Source organism: Bison bison, unplaced genomic scaffold (genome assembly GCF_000754665.1).
Source record: "Bison bison bison isolate TAMUID 2011002044 unplaced genomic scaffold, Bison_UMD1.0 scf7180017864042, whole genome shotgun sequence".
Lineage (NCBI taxonomy): Eukaryota > Metazoa > Chordata > Mammalia > Artiodactyla > Bovidae > Bison > Bison bison.
In genome coordinates this window covers 310,143-336,790 of record NW_011494614.1, presented here as the reverse complement: position 1 = coordinate 336,790, position 26,648 = coordinate 310,143, and the positions used below count along the sequence as shown (strand labels likewise).

Below are 26,648 nucleotides of genomic sequence, written 5' to 3'. Positions count from 1 at the left end.
ATCAATGCACATATAAAGGAGTCCCATGAAACCCTCGTATCACCTCTAGAATCAACAATTAGGAAGAGAGGAAACATCCTGCGATCTCTAAGATGTTAAGCAATGTCTCCTTATCCACTGAAAAAGAGCTTCAGAACTAAAAACCATGACTCATGGCCATGAACTGGAACCCATATTCTTGACTACAGCTGCTATGAAAACTAACAGAACTAACTACAGAATATTCTCAGTTCAATGTTTCCATAGAATTTGTAGTACAGCTTACATTTTTACATGAACCTAACCTCTCTACTAAATCTTTAAATGATGGCAAGGTATTTTTCTGCTTCACATTTTAGAGTCTCTGCTATACAAGGGTTTATAAAGGTTTAAACATGAAATGGAAAAAGAAAGAAGACCAGGAAGCTAAGATAAACATCACTGGAGGTGTTCAAAGGCTAGATGACAACTTGGAAGGTATGTGGTAGACATAATTCAAGTATAAGACAAGTGGTTTGACTAAGTGACCACTACATTCCCTTCTAACTCAGATTTATAATTCTAGACTCAGAAGTGGTACCAAATAAAAGGTTTTTGCTCTGAAGTCATACCCAGGTTTGAATCCGCATTTGATTTTACGATATGACTTCACACCAATTATTTAGCCTCTCCAAAGGATAATAAATAGGACCAGATGCTAGGATTCAGTGAGATAATGCATTTGTGTCTGGCACATGGTAAATACTTAACACGTTAACTACATAATTTATATTAGTAAGGTACAGTTTCATTTGTTTTTGCTTTAAGCAGTAATATTATCATAGATTTATTAAGCCATATTTAGACACAGGAACTCTGTTACAAACACTTAAAAACAGGCTAAAGGTTATAAGGTTTGGAGTTCATCTGAAGATAAAATTAAACCAATGAAAAGGACTTGCACCAAGTAGTTGCTCAACAAAAAAAAAATCCTGTTTTTCTGACCCCCCAAAAATAAATGTTACATAAATATTTTAAAAGTAAATATAAAAATAGGTTTCTTAATGGTTATCCACAACTAAGGGCAAATGTGATGTAGCTTAGTAAGGGGTTTTACATTTGACTCATCTCCCTATCCCAAAATTTGCAGTCTGAAGTAGCCTTTTAAACTGCTGATAGTGTTTCCTATTTATAGATCCTAAATACTAAAGGATGAACTCCTTAATGGTTACACTTAGTATAATACTATTCCAGTAAGTACTAAAACTTTCTAATACATATATACTTGTTTATAATTATAAGCATTAAATTTAAGTGGATGTTATTTTACAATGCAATAAATAATTTTAGATAGTAAGCAACCTAACAAATTTATTTTTTGGCAAGTGCTTTAAAAGATGGTTTTATAATGAGGATGACCCCCTGCTACTAAATTCAAAGGAAGTCAAAATTATGTATTCATATCTTCATACAATATGATATTCTCCCTTATCTTATCCTTCAAGTTTTCCAGGGTTACTCTCGAGACCTGCATACAACTGAGAGCCCAGATTCCACTTAGAAAGCTAGATCTGAACCCTAGTTTCACCACTTAATGGCTATGTGACCTGAGAAAGTTCCTTAATCTAAGTTTTCACTTTCCTTCTCTATAAGCTGAGGCTATTGATAGTATATATACATCTGCTGTGAAAATTAAGTAACAGGTCAAAAATACTTGGCATGATATCATGTTGCATATTTTTACTTAGCAGTCCCTGACATATAGTAATCCCTAAGTAGCAAAAAAAAAACAACTACTCTGTGGAGAAATTCAATCAGCACTTGATCACAGAGACTCAAAGGATATACTCTAAACTAAAAGCAATTAGGCTCTGATTTGTTCCATCAGTCTAATGATCACTCATAATAAACTAGCCTTGGATAAATATCAGTAAGAGTTACAGATTGGTGTACTCATTAAAAATTTCTTTCATAAGTCATGTATTTGGGTGTCTAACAAGGCCTGTTCCTTAGACACAAACATTCACTAGCAATGTTACCCAACTATTTTTGAAAACCTGGCAAATGCTCTGAACCTTTCACTGAAAACATACATAATGTTCTATCCAAAATTCCACAGGCTTCATGACCCTCTGAAGCCTACCCACTGACTACTAAATATAGATACCTTACTAAAGAAATTAGAACTTATTAAAAAATAAAATGAAAAACATATATAGAATAAGGGACAACTGCTATTAGTTTGTTGTATTTTCTTCCAGACTACCACTGATTGCTATTACTGGTTTAAGAAACTTAAGTTTGTATACAAAATCTGATCAAAATGAAGTCATGGAATACTATTATCTGAAGCAATTTAGAATATAATTAAAAAGAATTAGTATGAATGTGTACAAAAGAATAACATACTTCTGATTAAGATTAAGGTTAGAAATAGATACCATAGTCTATTTAGATGATGCTTTTCAAATATCTGACAGGCTTGCAAAACGTGTGTACCATATTTTAATGAAAAATATTAATTCTAATATTTTCTGTATAACTTTGGAAATGTATCTTAGCATAGATTCTTTTTCTTCATATGCAAAATATGATGATCAGGTTGAGGATTAAGATATCCTAAATCTAAACTGTATTATCTAATCTAAACCATTTTATTTTAAGAGTTCCCCTACAAAATACAGCTATGTAAAACAAAGCAAAATTAGAAGACCTATTATAACACAAGTTTACAAATTTCTGCTTTCTAAGCAGAACACAATTCTAAAAGGAAATGTTTTTTCAGGGTATACAAATAATGTATAATGACTTCTGATATATTATTTTCATTTGATATTATCATCTTAGGTATTCTCAAGAACTGAGAGAGTTTCTTCAGCTTTCATTTTTAGAGACAGCATGAAAAATGCCTTTTTTATGAAAAATAAAATCCTATAAGTAATTAAATTATAGTTTATGAAAAAGATGGATGTAAAACTTCTATAAAAGATCAGTATTTCTCAAATATTTCTTGGGATATTAACTAGAAGGTATATGGGGTCCCTAATTATATCGTAAGCATCCACAGCAGATGCGATAGCAATATTTAAATAATCATACTATGATATAGGATGTCACTTTATTTTTTAAACTGTTTATTAAATACCACTGCAAAGATACAGCCTGAAAGGATTACATACTCCAAGTATTAAAAATTCCAAGTTTTAACGTATATATTTAATACTATACTCTTACGTTATACAATGTGCTCAGTTTGTTCATAAATATTCATCTCAATACAATAACATCAGGTATAATACATAAAATCTAATCCATTAAGTCTTACCAATTTATGACCTGATGAGACACTCTTGTGGACAACATTCAGTCCTTAGAAGCTAGAATAACCCTTCAACCATGTGAGGGCATCACAACTTTTAAACTTTCGGCTTTCGATCATTATTATGTCACATTCCTCCTCCGATGCTGAATTCTAAAAAAAATTCTAGCAAAGAGTTTAAGTAAATAAGTGTTTTAATCAAATAGCCTTTAAAAATCTTTTATAGCAAAGGTTTATGTTCTACCATGATTACACAACTGATATTTTGTACTTTTTTTTTAAATGTAAAATAATTTCATATTTGATCTGGATACTTCAAGCTTTAAATAACATGGACTTTCAGGCCATCAGGAATACTTGTCAGTAAAGAGTCAAGTAGAAATGTAACCCATCAAAGGTTTAAGATCATGATCCAGAAATTATGATTTAACACCATAACCTGGTATAGATAGCTTTGTAGTTCTGCAGAATGGCACTTGAGTTATACTGTTTGGTCCACAACCGTACCAGTTTCTAGACTTACACAGCACAGGTGGCTGGATCAGTAATATCTATATGAATCACTAAATGCTCGAGACAGCATTCAACTTAATACCTAAATCCAAGTCTATCTTTATCATCCCCAGTTTTAAAATTAGACAACACGATGGAAAGAATAAAATTTTAGTACGTGTTTTATGTAATAGATATAACAATCTATCCTACTCGAAAGTAATCCTACTGCTCATCTGTGTATGCCGCTGCTGCTGCTAAGTCCCTATGGGCATGGAAGAAAATATGGGGATAGGAAGATTAAATAATTGTAAAAATTACTTCATTGAGAATATAATCTTAAATTTATTACATGTTTATAAAAAAGCTTTCAATTGGGTACCTGTTTTAATCATTAGAAGGTAATATTATCATTTTCTGCTTGAATTTTCTGTTTGATAAGAATGTTGATTTATAATTTTAGTCAGCAGTAATCCATAGAAAGGGAACCCACACATTTATGGGCACATTTCTGCCTACATCAAACCCCTAAATAAAATGGCATAATGAGGTAAAGGGGAGGGGGAAAGAGGAAAGCCCTTATTGAGGAAGATTAGATGTGCAAAGTTATAAAAAACTCAAAGACAGCATTGTAAAGGAAACTCTGCAGCCATCTCCAGAGATATTTGACCCAAATATAGGGGGCTGGAGTTACGTTGTTATAGATTTTAACTTTTAATGTTAAATTTTCTATTAAATACACACGGTCATTTAAAAGTCTTCTATATAATCTGAAGGTCTACTTGAATTTTTTCAATTTACAAATATAACCTTTCCAAATGTAACCTGACAACACATTTGACTTCAACAAAATCAAAGATTTTATTTTCAAAGGACAGCCTTACAATGTAATCACCTGGTGAAGGCAAAAATCCATATTTATTAGGATAAATAATAGTTGAAGGTTGTGGTCATTTCATCAACATTACTATCAAAATGCTTTTAGAATGTTTTTATGCAACTCTCATCTCCTATCAACCAAAATTCTACCATAATTTAAAAAATAAAATAAGTTAATGATTTACTCTTTTGAGGGACAAGTCCCATGAGAAGATACAATACACAGACATATTTAGCAAAGTAAATGGTTCCTGAACTATATAATCAGTAATGCTGGTAAGCTGCTTGTCTGTAAGACTTTGATGAACTGGTCATTTAAATGGCAGACTACTCGGTCTTTTAGTAAAGGACCTACCAACAAAAAGCACTGTCAAGATAAATGCCTGGAAAAAAAATCTCTGAAAGATAGAATTAAACCAGCCATATAAAGCAGATTTAATTATTTGTACTGTGTTATAAAAATGGTACTTTAAGGTTGCGTGCACCATACAAATGTATGGGAAATTTAGGATGTAAGAGTTGTACACATTAAAAATATATAAAACTTCTGTGTCAATTTTTCCCCAAGCATGCTTTCTCAAAATTAGTTCCTACCAAGAACAAGGCTCACAACTGAAGAGTTTCAATCACTAAATTCTAACATGTAGGAAATTCTTATTAAAAATTTGAAATAAAATTGAGTAAATGAAGTGCTTGTAGATGAAAAGAGTTAAGATTAATTAGATATCCTTTAAAATTTAACTTAGAATTCTAAAAGTGAATATTTAGAAGTTATTCATAAGCTTGAATCTCTGGCAAGATTGCTATAAAAAACAAATCTTGAGTATTTCCTATAGTTATCACTTCATTCTTTAATTTTTGAGGAAAAAATTTCTACTGAACTGAGAATGAGCTATTAAATGTTCTTTTAGCCCAGCAAGAACCAGGCTAAAGTTTACAATCATTTACCTAATTTTATGGCAAACTTGTATTAACAGAATAAAAGAGTGAGCATACGGGCAAAGAGGTAGACCATTTGCAATTTCCAAGTCATTATTTGAAAACTTGTAAGTGAAATCAGACAAATCTATATATGAGTTCCTAAAGGAACTTGCTATTTGAATGCATGTGCTTAGCTTCTTTTGGTACAAAATTTCACTTTTACAGTATAAACAACAATTCTTTAAAAAGTTCACTACACGGTTCTGAGATTTCCTACATATTATAAAAATCAATGCTTGCTTCTCTTTAAAAGGTCAGAAATGCTTATTTTTTAATGGAGAAAGGGGGGATATGGAGCAACCCCTCATGCCCGATAATTACATACGGACTTTCCATATGTATAAGAGAAACCAGGCTAGAAACATCAAAGATAAACTTATGGGAAAAAAATCAGTCCAAATGTACCTAGTAGAATAAGAATACTGGAAAGACAGTATTTCAAGAAATTAACATATAAAAATAATATAGCTTTGGGAAAATAAGCTTTAACAAGACAGTTATAGACAGACAGATCTATCATGTTTACTCACAATGATTTATACTTCTCTTTCAAAAAAAAAGTTTATACGGGATACCAAAAAAAACCAAAAAATTGAAATTGAAATTCTAGACTTTAAAAAAAAAAAAAAAAAAAGAAACAAGTGTGAATACTTATTAACCATTATTTTCTTTTGAAGTTTTGAAATACAACAACAAACAGCACAGAGGTTGATAAAGACAAAATTTTCTGGCATCATTTAAGATGAAACAGTGACTTGAGATAGGAAAGCCACCTTAAAAAAAAAAAAAAATTTGAAATTGGGGGTGGGAGAAGATAAAAATGGAAAAACAAAGTAAGTGGAAGCCAGCAATGTATTACTCAAATATATGCAATAACATTCTGCAGGCTTTGTTAACAGAAAGCTGCATATTTGACTTTGAGCTTAACTGTTAAGAACAGTTAACATAAAGCAAATAGAACTGTTCTTAAAATTTTAAATATCATCACATTATGTGTAAGAGTTAACATCTAATTTTGTGAAACAAACTATGTTATGACCATTCCAGACATGTATTTAGCAACATTTTCTGGACTAACTTAGTAATATCTAAGAAACAGCTGCTGTAAATACAGAAATTTTCTTAAGATTAATGGTTAATAGACACTGTGAACAGGAGTGGGATTAGTCAAACACAACAACTCTTTTTCCCTTCTTGTTCTCCTTCTAATAGTGCACAAGGCTAGAAGGAGAATACTTCTTTACCTTGATATTACCACCAAGTAGACATGTAGAAAGATGTTTTTGGCTTCCAGGATATAGGTACACCACCACTATTTCCATGCCAAATATCACAATTAAATTAAAAACTAAAAAAAATACCATGCAGACCCTCCAAATCTTTTCCTATTTATAACTAAAATCTTTACACTTTGACAATAACCAGGAAACAAAACAGCATAAAAATGCTATTTGAGGATATCTATCAATGAATACATATTCTAAATTATTACCATCTATCTAAATTTACTTGTCAAACGTGGAAAATGTTTTAGAAGTCGTCAAGTAAAACCTAAACATAGAATCTAATTTCTGGTAGCAAATGCATATAAATGATCTATGGCAATCACAAAAATCTAACACATTTCCTGATCTGCATGATTTAGAATATTAGTACAAGTACATGCACACACACAAAGAATGTCAGCTGGAATGGAATCAGTCATTTCTCTTGTCTAACTACCTACAAACCCAAATCTTGCTGAAAATAAAAATATTAAAGTAATTCCACTTAATATTTCTTTCTTCTCAATAGGTTGCCAAAACTATCTGCAGGTTTCAGTACATAAAAGAGGTATGAATTCATATTTTTAAACTCTTAGGAACTAGAATGGAAAAAAACCTCCAAACAGATGTTGTATGTTTGATCTGGTTCAACAATTTCAGGCTATATTTGAATTTCCTTGTCATCTGAACAAATTCAGTCAGAGTCTTTTCTTAAAAAGCTTTGCTACAGAGTTCTAGATTCTGTAGGAAAAAAAGAGATGGGTTTAGCAAATTACACACACATTGTTCTGTTCAAGGGTTTGATTTACTTAAAATCTATTTGGTGAAAAGTTAAACAATTAATATCAACAATAATAAAGAGACCTTACCAACTATTCCCATGTTTTAAAACTGCTTTTCAAGTTTCATCCTAAGAATAACTATCATGACCTTTCAGAGTAGGTAGGTTGTGGTGACTTATATGGAGAAAATTTACTAACTAAAGAGGAAGGCGGTAAGCACATGCACAAAGAAGCATATCATAATCGATGAGCAGTTAATAATTTCTCATCACCAATTCTGAAGTCCAGTCACGTGCTGAAAATAGTATCAGCATGTCAGGTGTCCCATTTCCGTTAGTCACAGAAAAGCTGACAGGAGAACAAATACTTAGGATCCACTGAAACACCACTTCAGACAATGAGATACAGATCTATGGTTAAAAATCTGGCAGCAAACAATCCACCTTAGGCAACTATCACAATAAAACTAGGAGGATAAAACAGACTATAAAGGACAGCAAGCACGTATTTTGTAAACCGAAGTGGTGAGTAAGAAATGTCTTCAAACTATACTATTTTTCTCTACTTAATTAAAATCCCAGCTTAATGTATAAAAAACATAGTACAGAAAAAACTGGTATATGAATATACCTCAATTTCTCTTGTAAGGGATATACCCTCATTAATATCTGCATGTTCTTCCTTTGCTACTCCTTACTGAACTTTAAGAAATACGATTCTTCTTAAAAACTTCTCCAATCCCAGTAGTTGTTTTAGCTGGATTCTAGTCAGCACACCCTTTCATCTCTCTCCTTCCCAACCCCTGTAACATAGACTGTAAAAAGACACGCATCTGTAAAAAGGCAGATGCATTTTCCCCTGTTATTCAAGCAGAACACTGGTACTTCCTTTTTTAGTGACTATTTAAACAATCTTAAAGAAGACTGATACAACATTTATTTACATAAGACAGGAGGAAAAAAGACAAATGTTTCATAATTAAATGTAATCTGTAATCTTTTTAGGCTCTTTGATCAGGTAAAAAATGGTCATAAAGGACATTACTGGGACAACCAACAGAATGTGTACATGAACTGTATGTTACATACTAGGCAAGTCTAACAAATCTGAATTTGGTAGCTATACTATTTTTACATAGTACGAAATATATGCTAAAGTATATGGGGATTAATGAACATGGTATCTGCAAGTTACTCTTAAATGGTTCCTAAACAGTATGTTAGGGTGATAAAGCAAGTGTGACTAAATGCTAACAAATGTCAAATCTGTTAAGATTACTGAAATGCTTTTGTACAGCTGACTCTTGAACAATATGGATTTGAACTGTGTGGGTTCACTTAGTATGTGGATTTTTCCAATAGTCATACTACAACACTACACAGTCTAAGGTTGGTTGAATCCATGTATACAAAACCACAGATATGGAGGAACTCTGTGGCTATGGAGAGCTGACTATAAGTTACATGGGAATTTTCATGCATAGAAGGTTGGTTACCCCCTTTATATCTGCATTAAGGGTCAACAATATTATTCTTGTAATTTTTCTGTAAACTTGAAATTTTTTCAAAGTAGAGATTCAAACATTTTCCCTTCTTTTTGGGTAAGAATTAATATTCTTACAATCTTTTAGTCTCTAAGACCACTTATCTTCAAAGTTTCCCTTGTTCTCTAAATGTATATAGTGTTGCCCAAGGCCTGTCCTCCTGGCCTGCCCCCTTTCCACTACTCTGCTCCTAGAAAACATGAGCCTTTCCTAAAGCCTGAATTCTAGAATAAAATAATATAAACTAAGAAACAAATAAATAAAAGATTCTTCAATCTCTTCTAGCTTTAACTTCTCCACCAATCTGCAGGTTTGCAGCTAGGGCTGTACCCTGAATATTTCCACTTTGACCTTCCACTGGCTCTTCAGCTCAAAGCAAAATCTCATTACTATTTTCTTCTTCCCAAACCAATTATTTCACTAATACTAGTAATGGTACCACTATTCCTTCAGTTAGGTCTGACAAAGTCAAATTTGACTGTTTCCCTGTCATACCTAATCAGTAGCAGAATTCTTTAATTCTAACCTTCTGATAACCATTCTTTCATCAACCTTTCCTTTCGTAAGTGCGAGCGCACCAAGTCACTTCAGCTTTGTCTCTTTGCAGCCCTATGGACTGTAGCCTACCAGGCTCCTCTGTCCATGGGATTCTCCAGGCAAGAATATTGGAGTGGAATGCCATTACATTCTCCAGGAAATCTTCCCAACCCAGGGATCGAACCTATGTCTCTAATATCTCTGGCATTGGCAGGCAGGCTCTTTACTGCTAACGCCACCTAGGAAGCCCCTTTCTTCATCTCTATTGCCTAATTCAGACCTTCATTACCTTCTTAGTATCTTTGGTCTCTAACGAATCTACCATCTTTTCTGTTACCTTCAAATGTTTTACGCACCAATCAAATTTAACCATCCTTACCATATACGTCCACAGTGGTTCACGGTATTTCCTCTAACCGGAATGTGCCTTCTCAGTCCTTTAACTCTGCATGACCAAATTCTGGGGCTTCCCAGGTAACTCAGTGGTAAAGGATTTCCCTACAATGCAGGATCTACCCAGGGTTTGATCCCTATATCAGGAAGATCCCCTGAGAAGGAAATGGCAACTCGCCCCAGTATTCTTGCCTGGAGGAGCCTGGCAGGCTGCATAGTCCATAGGGTCGCAGAGAGTCAGACATGACTGAAGGAAGCGACTGAGCATGCGCACAACTGAATTCTACCCAGTCACTGGTTTCCCAATTTGTGGCCACAACTTAATTGCCTCTGATGTGGGAAATCTGTCCTAATAGGGAAAGAATTTTATTAACCCTCCAAAGGTCTGTTAAGCCTCCATTCCTTCAACAAATACACAGCTCTCGACGTTTTCTAAAACTAATGGGCAACAAAGACAAAGACAAAACAGAATGAAGTAGATCAATTTCAAAACTTCTCTTACCTCTTTTCTTTCTTTCTTTAGAACTAAGCAGCGCAGTAATACTCTGCACAGTAGGGATTTTAAAAGTAACTGGCTCTAAACCTCAAACATTCCTAACAGCCAGGAAGACCACTTTATTATTTCTAGTGATGGCAGGGCTATTTCCCAGAGGACCCATTTTCTTTCAAAAATAAGCTCATGTCTTCCTACTGAAATACCCACCTGGCTGTCCAGGTGGAATATTAATTAGATTTTCTAGTTAGCTTTGTATTTAGAGGAACCAACCTACAAAAACGAAGTACAGTAGGTCTGTCACCATCTTTTCCTATTTATTCTAGTTATATAAATATTGCCTCACATTACATTAGCTTTTGTGGCAGGCCTGTCATTTGCTAAGCAGTAACTATAAAATGCAGCCAACTAGTGTATCTCGGTACTTTTTACTCTACCTATTCAGCTAAGTTTCAACCTTCCTGAATTTACATACATGTTCTTTCACTTTCTGAATTTCTGCACATACTTTAGATGGTTAAATTCACAAATGCTATCATCCAATAATAGCTATGACTTCCTGCTTTAATGTCATTTGAACATTTTATAAGCATGTTCTTAGGTTTTCATCTAACTCTGAGATCCAGTCCTAAAAAAGGTGACATGCTAAGTCGCTTTAGTCATGTCCAACTCTTTGTGACCCCCATGGACTACAGCCTGCCACGTTCCCCTGTCCATGGGACGCTCCAGGCAAGAACACTGGAGTGGGCTGCCATTCCCTTCTCCACGATCTTCTCAACCCAAGGACTGAGCCCACGTCTCTTACGTTTCCTGCACTGGCAGGTGGGTTCTTTACCACTAGTGCCACCTGGGAAAAAGATGACTGGCCATTAAAAACTTCCTCTAATTTTTAGCATCTCTGATTATTCTCTACTAGATATCCTTAATTGGAATTGGTCAAAAATACAATCAGATAACAAATTATTTAAGTACTTAAGGTACAAATTATTAAGAAATGTATTTGGTATGGTTACACAACAGTTTGGGCTCATATCCTCAAAGTACTTAACAGTGTAATTATCAAGAAAGCACACTAACCAGTTACAATCTCTAACAAGTAGCCCACCATGGTTAATTCTTTGAAACTTGATTTTTTTCCATTTGGGTTAATAAGTAGGCGTTAATGATGTATCCGAGCTTCCTGGAGGAGGACAGAACAAATAGTCTCATGGTTTAGTTCTGATTTACTTCTAACTTCAAAAGTGGAATCTCATAACCATAGGAAATGTTGGACACCTTTTCTAACACAAAATTTGTTCTTGTTGTTTCACTGCTAAGTTGTATTAGACTCTTTTGCCAACCCATGAACTGCAGCCGCCAGGCTCTTCTGTCCATGGGATTTCCCAGGCAAGAATACTGGAGTGGTTGCCATTTCCTTCTCCAGGGAATCTTCCAATCCAGCGATCAAACCTGCATCTCCTGCTTTGGCAGGCAGATTCTTTCCCACTGAGCCACTTGGGATACTCCTAACACAAAATACTTGATGTTGTTTAATAAGAACATTTTAATGCAACAATTTAGAAACCAAATATAAATAGAGAAAAGTAAATAATCACTATAAAGACTTAATTGAAATCATCAAGTAACCGAGTAAAAGACCCAAAGACTTATTCACTTTAAGCTAATAATTCATGTGTACTACTTTCCTTATTCATTTCTCTTTTAAATTTTGGTGCTGTCATAAGGAAGGACAAAAAGACTCAAGCGGATGGTGTACCTAGCCACTGTTACTCTGTTTAACTACATTTTAAGTATTTTCTTCATTAAGGCAGAAACATTTCTAAGTGTTTATCAGTAAGGATAAATCCTTACAAGCTACCTGATTTTTTTCTTTACTCTAAAGGGAAGAGGTAAAATCTCTTCCCTTTAGTATTCCTTTATCTTCCTGACTCGATATTTACAACAGGGTAAAAGTTGTTTGCTATAAATTCTTACCCTTAGCTTACGCACACAAAGGACTCCCAGTGAGAGCCTATCCCCTAGTGATTATCAGGGTAACTTTCTAAACTAATTCTGTGATGCAACAAAGCAATGCCAGGAATTAAGTTTGGAAAGTTGGTTTTTTAAAGAAGAAAAATAGGAAGTCAAATTCTCAAGTTACTGTTCTGAAATGCCAACAGGCGAGGCTATCACTAAACACTGGCACAGGGCTTAAAAAGTGAAACCTGGAAGCTACATTATTCATTTTAATAAAACAGTCAATGCACTTAATTTGGGTTTCCTAAGAAAAAGTTGTATTATTTTAGCTATTAGAATCTACTGCTCTTTATTTGGTGATGGTTTCAGCTCACTGATTCCCTGAGGACTCTGCAAATGACAAATGGGGAAGACAGAACATGATGGCACCTACAGGAAAAGGGAAAGGAAGGCTTGACAGGAGCTTCGACTTTAGTATAATAACTGAATAAAGCACTGGATATCAACAGAAAGAGGAACTATCTAAATATAGGCAGAGGCCGACTGACACAAAGTCTCTCAGCTTGCTAATTCTAATTTAAATAGTAGAGAAAACAAAAAGGCCATTAGATAGCTCTAAGTCAATGTGAGAAAGATATATCAGTTACCTACATTTTGATTAAAAGATAGTCTGCTAAAAGAATTCTAGGCAAAAAAGATTCCAGTCTTTTGAGTAAGGCAAACCCAAGGATCTTCAGATATCTAGGGCAGGTTTAATAAAAATTGGCACAGGGCTTAAAAGCTGCCCCTACCGAAAATGATTTCCAAGATTTCATAAACAGGAGCCTGAAATACCATATATATACACACTAATAAACAAATTTATACCTCTTAGTGAGTAAATGATGTAAGGAATGTATAGGGCCCTTAAATCCTTTAATGGGGTCTATTTAATAATATCATCCTTAAAAAATACTGTTGGAGAAGGAAATGGCAACCCACTCCAGTATTCTTGCCTGGAGAATCCCATGGATGGAGGAGCTTGGTGGGCTACAGTCCATGGGTCGCAGAGTCAGACACAACTGAGAGACTTCACTTTCACTTTAAAAAATACTGACTTGCCAAATTAGTAATATCTAAAAAAGCTTAAATTTATAATAGTCAAAAATGAATAAGGCAATTTGGTGAGATATTTTTCAAAGCTTAACACACATTAATCTTCAACCTCTGTCTGCAATGAAAAAGAATAAACAGTGCCACAATACTTTACAGGTATTAAACTACTAATAGATATATTAGATATCTGCCAACTGAAGCTGTAGATGCTTAGAACTAACAAAGCCAGCCACTACTCCTCTTCTCAACTGAAAATTAAGCTAGATGAAAAGCTAAAAGGAAACAACTAGTCAGTTTCCACGGGGTTGAGTTTTTCATCTTGGTAACAACATGTCAATTTACAGTGAAGAATGGCTGATCTAGAATAAAAGTTCTGATTATATTTTGGCACTAATACGCTATAGACAACTATCCAAGTATCTGTTATACTTCTTTGGCTCTGGACAAAAGAGGATCCAAGGAGAAGAGAAAATATTTTCAACCCATGAGAAACTAGATATAACAACTTGCCTCACTTCTGATACCTTAAATATTTCTAGGATCTAAAAAAGAAAACATGTATTTAGTGGTAACGGGTGATGAGGCGGCAACTTCTCTGGCTGCTTTATAATGAAAAGAAATCTTTTAATTAGATCCAAATTATAAAAAGTAAAGTTCAAACCTTTCTAAATCATTTTGATGAAAATAATAGGTATTATTCATATTGCTATCATAGTAGCTCATGAAAGTTAGCTATTTCAAATAAATTATCTTATATCTAACAAACATTTTATAACATTTCTAAGAAGAGTGTGATTTTTCCTTTCTCTAAGGGAAAAGTATAAAGTACATCCCTAAAGTAATCACCCTGGCTACATTGGTAAGCCATCTGAATGATTAAAACTTCATGCTGTTTCATGCCACAATTTACATTTATGTCTCGATATTGCTATAGCTGTACAATTTAAAAATTGAATCTATAAATACAGCACTATACATTATACACTTCTTGTTCTACAAGTAACCATTTTAAAACATTTCCAGTTAAGTAAGGAACACATTATCAAAAAGATAGTTTGTTAGAAAATATCCTGAGTGATACAGTAAATCAAGCCTAAGAATTAAAAGACTGTTACAGACCATGTCTTAGCATGACATGTACATGCACGCAGCAATACTTTATTCTAATGAGATGGAGTTCAGTCCATGAGTGTTATCCAAACTATGCCAAAGGACACAAATGCGCTGCCAGGCAGAGTTAAAAGAATCTAACAAAGCTTTGTGTGAATTTTAAAAACATTGTTTGCACTCAACTTCTGTTAATTAGACACAGATTGATGGAGTGCTAATAAATATTCAGCAAAATAAGTGAACACAGCATATACTATCTAAAATGTGTATTAAGCAGAAAGATAAACCAAAGTATCTTTTGCCACATGCGAAGTCCAAGACTTCAGTCTAAAAAGTTACAAAAAAAAAATTATAGAACATTTCTGTGAGAAAAACTATTTCAGGTGTTTATAAAACTGTAATGCAGATATAGTGAATTCTAGCAAACAAGCTTAAGGTTAAACTCTCTTGCTAAGAATTAAACGATTGCTACTTTGATACCTTAGTCTTTTCCCTTCCCCAATTTCTTAACATGAAATAACATTCTGCTTTGAGTCACTAAGGCTTTTTAGAGAGAAATTATATAAAACAGCACAAAGTTAACTGTAGGTTTTTTTTAATAGAACATATTTTTATATTAAACACACATGGGTAAGGGGATATTTCATGTAATAAAATCCAATAGAGTAAACCCTTCAAAAATATACTTTAAAGTGCAAAGAAAGTATGTTTATATTCTATTTAAAATACATATTGTCCTTTTGGTTTATTTTGCTGCTTTGTCTCATGCTAAATACCATATGATTCCCACCCCCCCCCAAAATAATAAAGATCAGTTTTAACGATGAGAAACTGTGCAAAGCAATTCATGCATACATTGTTGCATGTATGCATTTCATATGCAAATATTCATACCTATCCCAGAGGTTCTTTGATTCCTGAACCGTGTTCAAATGGAACGCTTGGTAGAAAGCAGTTGAAGGATTCCTGTGAGACCCAAGAATCAAATGGAAATGAAGTTGAGAAAGTACAGTAAAATCACTACTTTTCAAAAAAAGAAGGAATATTTTAGATTTCTAACACAGTGCAACCACTTTAATTAAAAAAAAAAAACCCATTAGCTTGATTAAAAACATTTCAAAAGAAATTTAAAAACTGGACAAAATCCAGCAGACCCCGACAACAATGCAGGAAAAGAATGGAGTAATACAGATAAAATTAAATACTAACTAGCATCCAGTTGTGGTGTGTGTGTTTATATGCCTATGAGCGTGATCAACTCATAGCTTAATCAGCAACTATTTTGTATCAGATGCCTTTATAAATCCCTACACATGTCAACAGTTTAACAAAGCTGTTCTCAGGTATAGTGTTCACAAAATGGTGCTGCAACTAGAGGGGAGCTTTCTAATTTCTCTCATTTGTAGAGTGTCCCCTTAAGGGGTAAGAGCTTATACGCCTTTATCACCATCCAGTTCTAAGAATTCCCTGGAGAAATATTCCCTAGGGCTATCCTATAGAATCTTGACGGGGCAAGCTCCCAGCATGCTTGTTTCACTTCGCATCTCAGAAGTTGTTTCTCAGGTGACTGCCAGTTTCTCTGCCACCCCAGCATATTTCCAGTCCCCCCAGCTCCCAACCTGCACACCTGCCATACCACTTCCATAATTCCTGATGCATGCTGTAGCAGAGTCACAGCAGCAAGCCAAGACTAAGCAAGCTAAGTGCTGATTACCTACCAGACTCTGTTCTAAGTGCTTTACGTTTATTAACTCAATACTACAACAGTCTTAAGAGGTAGGTGCTATTATTATTCCCATTTCATGGACACAGGAACTGGATCAGAGAGAAGACCCTGCTGAATGTCACAAAGCTAATTACGTGGCAATCTGATCCCAGAATTTATACTCAAACTACTATGCTAAGCATACAGCAGAGTTAAATTTTAACCTTTCTAGGTCTGTCTCTTTATCAGTTAAATGGTGATATTACCAGTTAGCCTTGCAGGGTGGTTCAAGAACTGAGACTATATATAAAGTTCCTGGCATTCTGTCAATGCTCAGTAAGTGACAGCCATTATCTTAATCATCAAAATGAACTTCAGATACAACATGGAAATTCTGAGATCCTAACTAGTGCCTTAGGAGAGTCTGCAGTATTACTAGTACAATAAGAAAACTATTTCCAAGTTCTACTGGAATAACAACCAAATATCAACAAGTATCATTGATCACCAAATAAAACACTCAATAGAATTCCATGATTACAAAATTCAAGATACATTATCTACTAAATTAAAAAAAAAAAAAAAAGGCATTTTAAATTTTAACCAGAAGGTACCTTTTAGATGATCCCAAACTAAGAAAAACAGATAGACACTAGATGCCAGCATGTCATCAGTGCAACTGTTTGATTAATTAGGAGTCTTCAGTATGTGTTCTTTTTGCTTTCCCTACTTCAACTCCTTTCTATTCTACTACTCCTGCACTTTTCTCTTGACTAAGTCCAAGGCAACTGAAGGCACTGACTAGACCGACTAATTATCAAGAAAGAAAGAAGAGGTTGTTATCGTTTAACAACTTGTACCCTCTCTAGATGTATTTACCATGGCTTTTTTTTTCCCACTGTACTTAGAAAATCTGTCTGCCAAATTAAATGAAAGCCAACTAAACCAACTGAAAACTCAATTTGGCTTTCTTTAGCAGTCTCAACCCAAGATCATATGGGAACAAGTTTGCTATTCACACAGGTCTGTTTGGAGACCTTGGGTTTAAAATAAACAAAGTGACACAAAAAGGAAGGTAGTGAATACAAGAAAATAACAAAGAGTAAACTTAGAACTTACTCTGTAAGTCTGGAATTAAACATTTGGGTTGCAAGAGCTGGCAGTTAACAATTCCTTTTTACATATATATTCAAAATATATAAGCCATATGGAGTTATACAATCTATGCAGTATAAAATTTTTTAAATAGTTGAGATTCCAGGGATAAACATTTATATAGTGTTCAAAATATGAATTTTTTGGTTTCTGGAATACTTAAGCTGGGATGTTATCCATACACGGAGAGCTTTTTAGCAAATAGCAACAATTAATCTCAAAACACTGATTAGCAGGCACAGATTAAAGGAGTCAAGTCTATGAAAACTAGTTGATCACGAATTTCAAAAGGGCCATTTGTAAATACTGAAGGGCCAGATCAAAGACTTTTGTTTTGGAATGGTGTAAAATTGAGGAAATCAAGAGTCCAAGGAAAACACTGTTAATAGGGAGCATTTCAAGTTTATAGTCTATGATATTTGAAGGCATCAAGAAGCAACTGATATTAAAAATTCGTTAGAAATACTGAATTTTATGGAGATTTGGACACAAATGCTCTTCTGCTCAAGAAATAAAATTTGAAACCACTTTTCTAACATATTTGATGTCAATGTAAACTAAATATAAAGTATTTATATATAAATATAAGATATTCATTTAAATATAAAGCCAAAGAAGCACTTCTTCAAAGACTGAGGTATGGTTTACTCTCAATTTATTTCAGCCTGCTACAGGAAAACATTTATTTTCCTATTTGTAAAAAAATTTTGCCAGCTCCTAGACAAAATTTCAACACCAACAGACAATAAACATTCTCTGAGTTTATATACTGAATAGTCTGTCATGATAATTATCAAGTACATGAATGTAATACCTGAGAAAGTAAGTTAAATGTGACATATGTCTACCTGCTAAAGATACTATCTCTGTAGGGTTGCCAACTATAATAGCAAGAAAAAACATATGTACCTCAACTTCAGAAATCTCTAAATAGAAACCAAGGAAACACAGTAAGCAAAGGAAAAAGGGCCATCTCTCCAACATTATCATCTACAAACTTTAAATGATTTAAAAAACATCTTTTAGGTAAAAGGTTACAACACAACAGATCAGTGTCTACAGATGCTTTTCCTTTACCCTATCTCATAGCCAGGAAAGTAATAAAATTAACCCTGGCTGTGGAGTCAGAAAGCCTGAATCTGACCCTGTGCCTTGTTTGACTTAATAGCTATGTGACTCAAATCCTCAGTTTCCTTAATCATAAAAAAGGGGAGAAAAACAGTCACTACAATTGCTGAAAAGATGAAATGAGATTATGTATACATAGGCTCTAAAACAATTAAGCCTGGTCTGTGTTTAATACAGGGTTATGATTTCTAAATGTGTTATATAAAAATCAACTTTTGGTAGAGTATATTAACATATACCAAATACTTTACCATTATTAAGGTACTACTGGGGCAAACAGACTACTTAAGGCAAGCAGAATACATGAACCTGGAGCCAGGTATACACCAAGTTATTTAATCCATTCTATTGGAGAATTCTACCTCTGGGATTCAGATCTCCCCCAGGATTTCCTTATATACAACTTTATCACAAGATTTTAATTAAAAATACAATAATCACTATAAAGAGTATTGGAATGGTTCCAAGATACATACTACTTAAACAATAAAAGCTTTAAGAAACTTCAAGAACAGCAATCACAAACTTAAATTCCTTTCTGTGACATTTAAGCCCTTAAACATTCTGGTTACTGTCAAATTAATCACATCATGTTCCACATCTGACAGTCTTACTCTTCCACATTGTTACACAAAACTGCCCTCCTACTTGGAAAATCATCTGCTTCTTTCATCAGTGACCCAACCTGAATGACTCTTAAGATTCAGTTCAAGAGTTAGCTTCCATAGAATGCAAAAGTAATAATGGGTTGCTTCTGAGGACAGAAATTGGGTAGAAGGACAGAGGTGGCAGAAAGGCTTTCAATTTATACTTGCATATTTTGAATTTTGAACTGCATAAATGTATTACCTATGCAGAGAATAATTTAAACAGAAATCAATCTAACTATTCCCTCCCTACACAAATCTGACTAGATGTCCTAAATTGTTCCCATTAATAACTTAAATATTCCATCACAGCCTACAATGAAGTATACAATTGGTAATTGTTTCCATAAATCCTGAGATCTTAAAGGAGAAGATAAGTCTTATTTCTGTATCTCTGTCTGTACTACTCAGAGAATGCAGAGACAGTTGAATGATTGACATACTGCCACTTCAAATGTTTTTCTGGGCATTCAACCTGCTTACAGAGTATTTGTAAACTTCATTTTTGGGGTCACACACTAGTCTAAGGGCAGGAAAAGGGTTTTACCAAGAGGAAGGTTTAAGTTGGCAGCTCTCTCATGTATGGACTTAGGGAATCTTAAAGTCTGACCAAAGGCTCAAATTTTAATTTTACCAATGAGGAAAACCAAGAAAATTAAATGACTTGACCAAATAAATCAGCTAAATGGTGGAAAAGCCAGGATTAGAACACAAGTTTCTGAACCACTTATTATATCATGAATTTTTCTGGCCCGAACCAATGTCTCCTTTTCTCTAATTATATCCATGCCATGCAATTTCATTTTTGGATCAAAACCGAAGACTCTTGATTACATCATCTGTAATGGTCACTCATGATATGCCGTATGGTACATAACTAAACACATTATAGATTATTTGATCAAGAACCCCCTCTCCTTTGTTTTCAAAAGCTAGGTAGACCATATAACATGGATTTGTTTTGGTTTACTTATAATACCAGTTATTAAAACTGAATTCTAGTTCTATTTTAGAAACTAGTCAGCCTTAAACTGAGTATCCTTCATACACAGATTAAACAATTTACTTGTGTAACAATTAAGATGGATAGCCTAAATCTTTACAGATAACATTTAAAACACACTAGCATTATTTACAATAATTGACAAATTAATCAGTTTCTCTTCTGGATATCTATATTCTTTAATCAGATTTTAGTAAGAGTTTATGGGAAAGGACGTTTTAAGTAATTTAACATTTAGACTTCACTTATTTGTCTTGCCTACTGTGATGAGTATTAATTATCAGGACGTTTACTAATCGTCTATGTCCATGGTGAACAGTATTAACTCAATGATCTACAAAATTTTCACATAACCGTCATATATAAATGTACAACTTAAAGAGTATGAGTTCGTTTTTTTTTTTTTAACAAAAGGTAGCTTGAGTACAAAGACATAAAACTAAAACTAAAAACTTTAACCTGACTTGAGGCTTTAAATTTGAGTGGTAAGCAGTCCAAAGTAGCATAGATGAAATTTAATTCACCTGATTTAAAAGGAGAACCAATCACATACTTTTTAGAAGTAGAGCAGATAATCAATATACCTTAATGTTACCAGTCAAAATCGGAAGAATATACATTAAAATATATTATGAAAAATCATGTAATAATGTATAAGAATGATACAAATTACTGTTCCTAAATCTTTACAGAGGAGTCCCAATTTTTACCCTAAGCAAAGCCAGGTTAAGAATATAACAAATATTGAATCATCTGGTATGTTCAAGAATTATTCTGGTAAAGACCTAATTATACAAATGACTCAGGAATGCATATTCTTTGTGGATGCAGTAATTTGTATTACATGATTTAAAAGAACAGCTTCAAATCACAAGACTACTGATTTAGTATAAAGAAAAAAACTTAAAGGATTTATTACAATTCAGAAATTTTGCTACACATATCCCTTCAACACTGTCAACAATTAAGACTTCTTATTAAAAATCTGCTCTTCCCACTAATAAAAAGATTCCTTAGAACATTATTATCCAGGCTACATTTAACCAGATATACCTGTTTTTGTAAAGCCTCTCTTCTATTTAAAGAGTAATTCAATTAAGAAATAGTATCTTTCTGGAAAAGCAAATACATACTGGTCTAAAACAATTATTAAAAGAAGAAATTAGACCATTGTTCCTTACTAGTAACATGGTATGGTTCCTATTCCTTTTGAGACCATATTCCATATTATTTCACTATATTTACTTCTGTCTTGGTTATCTGGTATTACTTCCTACTCCCTAAACCCCTCAGCGTCTACCATTTTAGGGAAAAAAAAGTCAATGTTCTTTTATACTCCCCTATCAAACCATTCCTCAGGAAAGAGATTCATTTTGATTTCTTTACCATCTGATTGGTGGGGCAGCTCTTTGTTACTAGAGGACTCTAGAGGCCCTCCAACTTCTGGTGCTTAGAAAGACTAAGTGTGCTCAGTCATGCCCGACTCTCTGCAACCCCATGAACTGCAGCCAACCAGGCTCCTCTGTCCAGGAGATTTTCCAGGCAAGGATACTGGAGTGGGTTGCCGTTTCCTTCTCCAGGGGACCTTCCCAACCCAGGGATGGAACCCAGGTCTCCTGCACTGCAGGCAGATTCTTTACCAACTGAATTACCAAGTACCAGGTCATAAATCTAGTATCATGTTTTATTATTTCCAAATTAGTGCTATCAAAATTCCCAAAGAACAGACTGGTCTTACATTTATTCTCTTAAGGGAGAAAATATATACCCCACTACCAGTACTGAAAAAAAAAAGAAAAACTTCTCACTATAATTCAAAATACCCTCCATCCCTTTCAAGAAAAAGACTGTTAATAAATTCGTTAACTTGGCAATGTATCTTACCCACACACATAAAAGCCCTTATATTTTCCAAAGAAGTTAACCAATGTTCAGTCCATACAATTTAGTTCACAGAAAATTTTAAACAACTGTGTCACCGTGAATAAAAAAGGCCATATGCCTGCTGATACAATTCCTGGTTTTAAGAATTTCAGACACTTTTTGATCATTGGCCTTTCTGGAAATGTATGATAATGTCCTTGACTTAGAGCCAGGTTTTATGACTAAAGCATACCAGTGAGGCACTCTGATGAATGCATCAATATCAGTTTTTATACTAAATAACAATGTCACTCATTTGATGTCAATCAAACTTTGACTACAAAATCCTTAGTAAGAGTACTTAGGCATAAGATGGTATCTAGTATGTGGTTTAAACATCAACTATAAAGCCACAAGGCAAAATTCAATATCGATAAGGAACCATAAGCTCCCAAAGAAATACAGATTCAAGTAAGGAGCTTTCACTTTTAAAGACTAAATGCAGTTAAGTTTTTTCAGAGCTCTGGAAAGTTACTTACAGGTTTTTAAAACACAGTAAGAGTGACAGTTTTGCCTCCTGATACACATTTACGTAATTCTCTTAAATGTCAAGTAAAAAAAAAAAAACTTCATTAAAAAAAGTATATGTATATCTCATACACGTATCTATGTATACAACTATACAAACAAAATCTGTGTTTATAGCACATACCAGGACACACCACTTAACACTCACAATTTATACTCTTTTATCAGCAGTCATTAGCAAACTACACAAATAAAACTATTAACAAGATATAAAGATATCTGCCACTAGAGGATCCTTACAATCAGGTTTTCAACAGTCTTCTGGTTGCAGTTGACAGTTCACAATTGCAGCCATTCATGAGTTCCTGGAATGTGGCCTACAGAGTTCACATTGGTCAGTTATCTATGGAAAACGATCTGTGCTGTGTTCCTTTTCCAAAAGGGCCAGTAAGATTTTGCACCACCCCCTTTTACCAAATTGGAGTCTGTTAAGCCTATAGGTAGTTTAAAAATTTTTTGTAACCTTTACTGTAGAAATGTCTATGTATTTTTTATGAATCATGTTTTCAACCACTATTACATCCTCCAGTTTACGCAAAATCAATTTAAATAATCTCAACAACTGACCATTAAGCTAGAATGATATAAAATGTTATGCTAATTAACAATATAAGGTCAATGGGCAATGTTAACTGAGAACTTCAAGACTTTTCTTACTTGGCATACAAAACCATCAGTCCCTTTAAAAATAGGATAGTACATAAGGTCTGATTCTTTAAAATAAATGGTCTCAAAATGAGCCAATACAGATCCTTGTATTAAGTAACAGAACCAATATCTACAAGATAGAGTGTTTAATATATCAACTTAAACCACCTGAATCTTTTTATTTTCCATTTTCCTTCCTTTTCTCAAAGAAATAGATTGTGTTTACTAACATCTTAATGGTTTTTTAAAAAGCAAACATCTTTTAAAAAAATATTTAAGGATCTGAAATTTGTCAACCTATTAATAATTACTCAAGACCTCTCACTCCAATATTTTGTTTACATCTGAATGACTGCAAATAAAACTGTATGAAGATTTCAATTAAAGGCAACTTAAAATCATATTATAAAACAAATTTTAAAAGACCCCAAAACTATTTCTACTTAATGGATTTATTCCTTCACCAGGTGTGTTGGTCCAGTGACAAAACAGTCAAATGTGTAAGATTACATCTTAGAAACTGGCATGTTAAATCAGAAACCAATGAAAGACTATAGCAAAAATTGGAAATGCACATTTGATAAGCAATGAAGATTTTAAAAGACTGGGTGGGGGAGGGAAGTGCCACATTTAAAATAGGAGGATACACACAGGAAAACCCCAGCACTGGTTAACTGTTAAAATTGATAAGAACTCTGATACAGTAGTATCTGTAATTCAGATAGTGGTAGGTTTGGAAATAAGATTCTTGAAATTACCAACTCTTTTAATAAAGAGAAGAAATAAATGCATCCTTGAGGTCATATCCTAAAGGATACAACCCAGAGTTCCCATTTATCAACAGATCTCTCTGCTTCATATCATCACATTAAAGTTCTGGCGAATATAAATGCAAAAAAACTGAGAGGTATGAAGGACAGAAAAATACATTCAGTTCACAGGTGGGCATGTGTTTTTTTGGGGTGCTGAGGGGCTGAGAAACCAGTCATTATTTCTTGAAGAGATATGAGGTGGGGGGATGTACAACAGGAACAGAGAGGTAAACAAATGATTATTAACCAACTCATCAAAAAAACTGGTTTCTGGCAGCTAGAAAAGGGAAGATGCTGATTATTACCAAAGGTGAACAAATAAACTCAAATGGCATTTCAGGTGTGCACCAATGTGTGAAAAGTGAAATATGGCAGAAAATGTAGAGAAGGATTTTTCTGAGTGGCTTGTGGAATCAGTCTTTACTTGGTAGTCCCATCCACATAAAATTTCTCAGTGACTAGTTGAGCTCATTTATGGACATGTGGTATTCTCTAAGGGTTCTCAAAATAAAGATACCCCACAAGCAAATCTCCTATTAAAAAAGATGAACTTTGAAGAGAGGATGAATTTCAGTGAGCATTTCAAACCTACAGAAGTATGTAACAAAAATACAAGGGTAATTCAAAATGAAAAGAATGTGAAGAAACTCAGAAGAAAATAAGAAGAAAAAGTTTTAACAGGTCTCATCGTATTCTAGATACCAATTACTCCAGAAATCTATAAAGGTACTTCTGATCCTTTACCACATATAAAATTAAACCTTTCTCAAAACAAAACCCCCAGAAAATAAATTTCTAACTGTGAAGTACCTGAAACTTTCTCTGTGATTTTTAAATGTAATTTTTGGTAATAAGCTAGTTTTTTAAAATTTGCATTATACATACTACGTCAAATTTTCATGTGACATTTCCTCAAAACCACTTGAAATCCTTATTAAACCATAACCAAACATCAACTGTAGTGGACTTGGTATGGCAGTACACCAATCTGCCCTTGAACTGTTTAAAAAGCATCCCCCCTAGAGGGAACCAGTTGTTAACGTTCATATTTTTACTATAAAATCACCCTAATTTTTAAGAACTACAGCTTTCCCTTCTGTCAGAGTCTCATATCTCCCCTTTCTAAAGTAAAAAGATTGATGAAAATAAGAACATCTTTTCAATACACTTTCTGCCTTTAAAAAAAAAAAAAAAAAAGGCATCTTAAAAAAAGTCACTGGGAAGCCTCCTGGCCTGTCCTCTTTTATTAAAGGGCCGAAGACAGGATCTTCAAAGCCGAATTTGACATTTCATCATTATCTCTCCACCCTTTCCAGATACACTGGAGATACCTTACATGGTTATTCCTCTATTACAGGGCCTCCTGGTTTTCCAGAATGGGAGTCTTAACTCATTTTATGTCTTAGTCTCAAAACTCACACTGACAAAACACTCTGCCATTAAGTGTTCAAGTGTGATCGACATCTAATAAAGGGACAATCGTACGGGGCATAACCTACTAGCTACCACTTACAAAACGAGAAGATTAAACTAATATCCACCCTTTCGAACCAACAATGCTGCATTCCTATCCATTTTGGTGCTTATAAACAGCTATGACATCAATTCTACCATTTTTTACATCAGTAATTTAAAACGAATGTCTTTTCAAGAACCGATAAATCAATTTTATTAAATACAAACTATCTTTTATATTTAGAAATGTTAAGGTCCTCAAATTGGAAAAAAGAAACAAAAGAATCTCCCACAATCGCATCCTAAACTACAATGTTTGGTCAAGCACTCCCATCAAATATTTCAAATAAGATTTCCATACCTGTCTTCATCACCATCAACAGGAATAGCTATGCTGAATACAGAGGTGGCGAGACTGTTCATGGGTGTTAACTGAAGGGGGTTTGCCAGGGCATCTGCAACAGGAGGCTTCACAACAGGCTTATTTTCAGCAATGAGAGAAAGTGGTGGTTGAGGTAGGGGTTCTGATTTTCTTCTAGTATCGTCAACTTGCCCGACTAAAGGCTGGGTCTGAGTCTGAAACTGGCTCAGGTCAGACTGCGGTAGACTCGTCGGGGCACTGGCTGTGCCGGGCACTAAGGGCAGCCCCACGTGCTGGATGCTGCTGCCGCTCCTGCTGACCGGAGGCTGGCTGCAAAGCTGCGGCGCCTGGCCCAGGGGCGCGGGAACATTTGGCATAGTAACAGAAGTCGTCGACACACTAGGCACGCTGGGAGCGGGCGCGGCTGCAGGCACGTTGGCAACTCCGGGCACCACGGCGAGAGGGCCGCTGGGCACGACC

The 26,648-nt window shown here is 34.3% G+C and overlaps 1 protein-coding gene across 1 annotated transcript in view; it reads right to left on the bottom strand.

The window, feature by feature from the left end:
• The window catches only part of TSC22D2 (TSC22 domain family, member 2), a gene marked incomplete at its 5' end in the record, with an annotated part of 50,954 nt that overhangs the window by 22,644 nt on the left and 1,662 nt on the right, over positions 1-26,648 (bottom strand). Inside the window, 2 exons of the mRNA XM_010835415.1 lie at positions 15,698-15,769; positions 26,169-26,647. Coding sequence (XP_010833717.1) covers positions 15,698-15,769; positions 26,169-26,647 — 551 coding nt within the window. The remainder of the gene's footprint in view (positions 1-15,697; positions 15,770-26,168; position 26,648) is intronic.